Source organism: Portunus trituberculatus, chromosome 41, assembly GCF_017591435.1.
Source record: "Portunus trituberculatus isolate SZX2019 chromosome 41, ASM1759143v1, whole genome shotgun sequence".
NCBI lineage: Eukaryota > Metazoa > Arthropoda > Malacostraca > Decapoda > Portunidae > Portunus > Portunus trituberculatus.
The window spans coordinates 13,251,386-13,256,595 of record NC_059295.1 but is presented as its reverse complement, the minus strand read 5'-3'; the positions used below and the strand labels follow the sequence as shown (position 1 = coordinate 13,256,595).

Sequence of the window (5,210 nt, the reverse complement as noted above, 5' to 3'; positions counted from 1 at the left end):
CGTGATTTGTCCACATTAGCTCTGGACATCCCAGACGAGTGAAAAATCTTAAATTTAGCCCACCTACCAAATAAGAAAAAAAAAATAAAATAAATGAATAAAAAAACCAAATGAAGAGCATTGCATTCAGTAGTGTATTACAATACAAAACATAATATATAAAAACAGTTACTGTACTACAGGTAATAGATTAAAAAAAAAAAAAAAAAAAAAAAAAGTACAGTAAGCCCCCGCACTTGGCGAATCTCACCTTGGCGAAATTCACTTTTGGCATTAGAGTGGCCACAGACCACCGAGTGTACGCTTGGCGATTTGAATTCAAACTTGGCAGTCCCCTGATGGCTGCGCGGCGAACCACACAGCTCCCCGGTGACATCAGAGCTCTCTATAAACCTATCAGAACGCAATGTGAGAGTCCCTTTCAGCCATTTTGTTTGTGCTACCCTCTGTTCTGCTAGCATGGGAACGAATTCTGGTGATTTACCGCCAACATGGCCTCTACCAGTGCAACAGGTAGTACCGGTGCGGCTAAGGACAATGGTGGTGACAGCAAGGAAGAAGGTGCGCATGGGAAACGGGTGGAAAAACGGGAGTTATAGCCTTTATATCATGCCTTATTAGCTTTATTTATTGTTTATTGGTCTGTTTTGTACATGTGTTTTAATATGTGAAGGGAAAAGATTTTATTTTAGCTCGAAAGATGGTATTTTAAGGGTCAAAAGAGGGACTTTGGCAATGACCAAAGACTGATTGAGGCATTTTTTAAGCAATTTAAATGGTATAAAGAACTCGTGCTTGGCGAAATTCACATTTGGTAGTAGTTTCACCAGACTAATTAATTCGCCAAGTGCGGGGGCTTACCGTATAGTATTGTGGAAATGGCAACATGGCACAGAGGTATATTTCTCACCCCAAGTAGTGAACCTCCCTTCCAATTTTACTGACATTTAATTCCCTGTTGTAGTATCATGCTATTATAACTGATGCTGTATCTTGTATGCAGATTCTTCAGCTGGAAGATTATTTCAGTAACCCCTTTTTGTAGCACAGTAAATTTACTCTTACCAAATCATTCAATAAGGAAGGGAGGAAGCAATCTGATAGAAGAGATAACATCCAACATCATGCTGTTGAATGATGCAAAGTGTTACAATGGATTGGTATACTGGGGCATAGCATTTTCCCTCTTAATTTTTTATTCAGTTTGCTTTGCACAGTGGTCACTGAATACAGCAGTCAGCAAGAGGAAGTGATGCATCTTGCCTGACACTTGCCACTGAGTAAATGACTAGGGACTATCATGGCCATGCTCAAGATACAGTATCATTATATACTTAAACAAATATACTTTTTTCTAAGAGAAATCATTAAAAATATGCAGTGTACCGGAAGAAAAAGGCTAAACAATTGAGACTGCACCATATCGTTTAAGCGTATATACAAATGTGTTCATTTCTAAATATACCTATATACTTCACTTTACTAAATAAATGTGTTATTTCAAAGACATCAAGCCTTAAAAGGAGTTAAAAGCATTACCATACATATAAGATAACGTATTTTCAAATAATATACTCCTTTCGAAAATAAATAGTAATTGGAATAAAAATATCCATATAAGTATATAAAATCATTTATCATTTGTTTCATAAACAAACTTGTTACTTATCTCTCTCATCATTTCATTATACATATTAACACCAAAGTCAAATCTCTGATCAAGTGGAGCACATTTTTGAGGAAATATTATTCCTTGTTGTAATGCCTGCTCTCACAATAGAAATTTGTTACTTGGAGCTCCATACAGGAATGACATCATCCATGCAAACAAAAATCAAAGTTTGAAATCTTGCAATGTTGTATAAGACAAGTAAAAAAGGAGAATCAACATGCTCTGTTTCCTTAGAGTAATATAGCACAAACCACCTTCAAGAAGACCAAAGAAAGGTCAAGAGATACCATTCAAGTAAATAATGCCAACAGATGATGCTGCTGAGTATAATCTGACTTTGGCCAACTGACTGGGACAGAAATCTCACAATGAGGTTATATTATCATACTCTTTGACCTGTATAAAGGCAGTTTCACTTTTGATCATAAGATTCATAGCACACCCAACATTAAAAGACCACAATTATAGGAATCACAGAAATTACTTAAAATTCCTTCCAATAATTATTAAAACCACTTATTCCTTTCTCTGTTAACATGAATGCAGATGATAGCAGTTTGCTTTTATTAAAATTACACTTGCTGTATTCTGTAACTTTTAAACACAAGAATGACACACTGAACTTAATGAATTGAGTAATAGTGTTTCTCACAATTAGATTTAAATGCAATCTAACCTATTTTAATTTTGCTCATTCACACTCATTGCATTGGTTGTTGACTACCCATTACTTGAGCAGATGTGACCTTATGTAACCATATATTGCACTATCTGCTAAACCTATGACAACAATGTAAGTGGGCAACTTTCAAGCATAGTGCTTAAAATAGAATAAGGTTAACTTTCCAAGCAGTGAAGGTCACCTGCATACCAGTAGCACTGAAACAATGGCTAGGTCATACATACTATACATACAAAAATAAAGCAATCTAATTATAAGAATATCTTTCAATGCTTTGCAAACAATGGAATCAATACAGCCCTATGTTATCTCTTTTTCCTTAATCAAAAGTAGTAAAATTGTACACTAGTCCTCCACTACATATCATTAATAGTGTGGCTCAAAGCATATTAGTAGATGGGATAGGAAGCTCCTGGACTAGATGTAGACATTGGTCAGGTTGTACAAATTTTATACACAATGCTGTCAAGACTGATCCATTTGGCATCTGTATAATTGCAATATTACAGATATTAGAGAGACACATAAGTAAGCAACTGGATATAGTGCAAGATTTATATGCAATAACAGATTATATACAATTAGGCCACTATAGTCCATTTCTTCCTAGCTGACAACTAGACCCCTAGCTACTTTTGAAACAGTAGCTCAACATTATGAGGATAATCGCAAGCATTCAATTATTGTTATCTTGCACAACAACTTCAGATCAAAAGTATTTTACCATTTTCCTTTCTCATATCCAAAACATGGTGACACCATTGTGTTCAGGAGGACTTTACTACAAACCACAATTTTCATTTACTGTGGTATAACTATATTAAAAAAGCAGCATGGAACAAGAATGCCATTTAAGCATCTACAATTCCATCCATGGCTTCATCTTACTTTATTCTATGTTAACTTAAACTTCAATACATTCATAATCTACCACCATTTTTGTGTCCAGTGCTCAAGAAATTATAAAGTACATAATGAACAAAAAAAAAAAAAAAAAAAAAAAAAAAAAAAAAAGGAAATTAGAGATGAAAAGTAAAACCTGTAATGTGAAAAGATGGTCTTTCTACAAAGTTGTAGCCAGGCTGGCTTACCTAGCCATGGATCAATGAGAGATGAGATTATAAGAGACACTTCCAATCAGTGATGAAATTACAAAGTATTTTAGGAACCAGTTACAAGCTAGGAATGAATAGATTATAGTTCATACAACTTGAGCCTCAATATCATTTTCTTACCTATTCTCTAATGTTTGGACTGCAGTGCATGAAATCTAGTGGATTTTTGGTCTTGTTCCAGGCTTGCGGGGAGGAACATTGCTGGCATGGTGCATTAGTAGTAGGCCACACAATATTAAAACAGTGCCCATCCACCACAAGATTGTAACTATCTCTCCAAACAGTACCTGTCCCAAGATTGCCTGAGGAGAGAAAAATTATTAAAGAAAGGAGAGATAGCCATCATTTCACAATGACATGATACCTATTGTAACTTTTAGACTTTCCTAATTTTTAATGATATGGAGGAAATACAATGGCACTATTCTTCCTACTTGGCCACACAGTGCATAACCATGAACAGGATATATTTAAAGAAAAAAATATAAGAGCCCAAAAAAGAAGATATGACATAAAAAATCACTACATTTCAATTACATCTAGAAAAATATAGTACTATAGTTTGATTTAATAAATACCATAAATAAGAATGAGCAGTACTGCAGTGAAAAAACAGAGAACTCTTACTGTAAAGAAGAAGTTGGCAGCAGTGTTGGTAATGGTAGCTTCAAGGGATGTGGAGGAGAAGCGAAGTGCCTTGGTAAATGTGGTCCACATGACACAATTTACCGCCACCATTAGCACAAAGAACACCACTCTTAACACAAAAGTGTACTGGAAATATAATGAAAGACCAAATGAACTGCATCTGCTACTCCTATTACTTCTGTTTAAAATGTTTCACAATGCAAAATACCATACAAAAGATACATGCAAGAGCTAATATCAATGGTACTGAAGATACATCATGAGCTAATACATTAAAATGTTTAAAACATTCAAATAACTGGTTTTCCTGGCAGTCTTAAGCTGTATTATAACAAGAAAATGTGAGATACAGTGCTTCTCTATAACCATCAATTTAAGTAATTTTCAACAGTGATTATAATGAATTAAGAGTAACTAAATGGAATCACTTGATCAATGTAATTCTAACCTGATCACATATGGTACTGATCTGATTTGCAGTTGTGATCTCCTTTTCACCATGCAGTGCTAAAAGGGCTGCTTCACACAGGTCTTGTGCCTCTGTGCTGGCCATGGCATATTTCCCACAAAGGCTAGCCAATGCTGCTAAAAGTCCGGAAACAACTGCATACATCTGGCCCCTCATCCTTAATCCACATGAGTCTAGGCTGTGCTGTGGATTAAGTAACATTAAATAACAAGGATGCACAGTCACATCAGTCTCTGTAATGAGAATAGCATTCTTGTTAATGTAACTAATACTGTGCTTCATTAACATAATCATTGAGAAAGAATCAACTTTTTATATTATTGAATTATTTTCTGAGGCTTTACTGATAAATATTTATATGGAAGATTATGTTATATAGTTAGTGAACTAACTTATGGTATAAAAAAAAAAAAACTTAGTATTACAATGAAATAGTAAAAATTTACAAGAGGTCCTTCCTTTATCAAATATGGCTATTTGTCTTCTTAGTCTTAGAAGTTTTAGAAAATGTAAAATTTGGTATATTTTGGTTTCTTTGACCAACTAAACTTTAATCTTACCTAACCTGACTTGATCATACTTAACCTAGCATTTCTGGAGCGATGTTTTGATTTGAAAAAAAAA

At 34.5% G+C, this 5,210-nt stretch overlaps 1 protein-coding gene across 4 annotated transcripts in view; it reads right to left on the bottom strand.

Moving 5' to 3' along the window:
• Nucleotides 1–1,617: 1,617 nt before the first annotated feature.
• The window catches only part of LOC123516522 (transmembrane protein 42-like), a 4,334-nt gene continuing 741 nt past the window's right edge, over nucleotides 1,618–5,210 (bottom strand). Inside the window, exons 2-5 of one of the 4 annotated variants that reach the window (XM_045275944.1) lie at nucleotides 4,566–4,764; nucleotides 4,097–4,243; nucleotides 3,590–3,771; nucleotides 1,618–2,841 (exon numbers count right to left, since the gene is read on the bottom strand). In XM_045275944.1, coding sequence (XP_045131879.1) covers nucleotides 3,625–3,771; nucleotides 4,097–4,243; nucleotides 4,566–4,764 — 493 coding nt within the window. In that variant the 3' untranslated portion in view covers nucleotides 1,618–2,841; nucleotides 3,590–3,624. Of the gene's footprint in view, nucleotides 3,772–4,096; nucleotides 4,244–4,565; nucleotides 4,770–5,210 lie in introns of all 4 variants that reach the window. The other 3 variants (XM_045275945.1, XM_045275943.1, XM_045275946.1) reach the window with 3 other exon arrangements.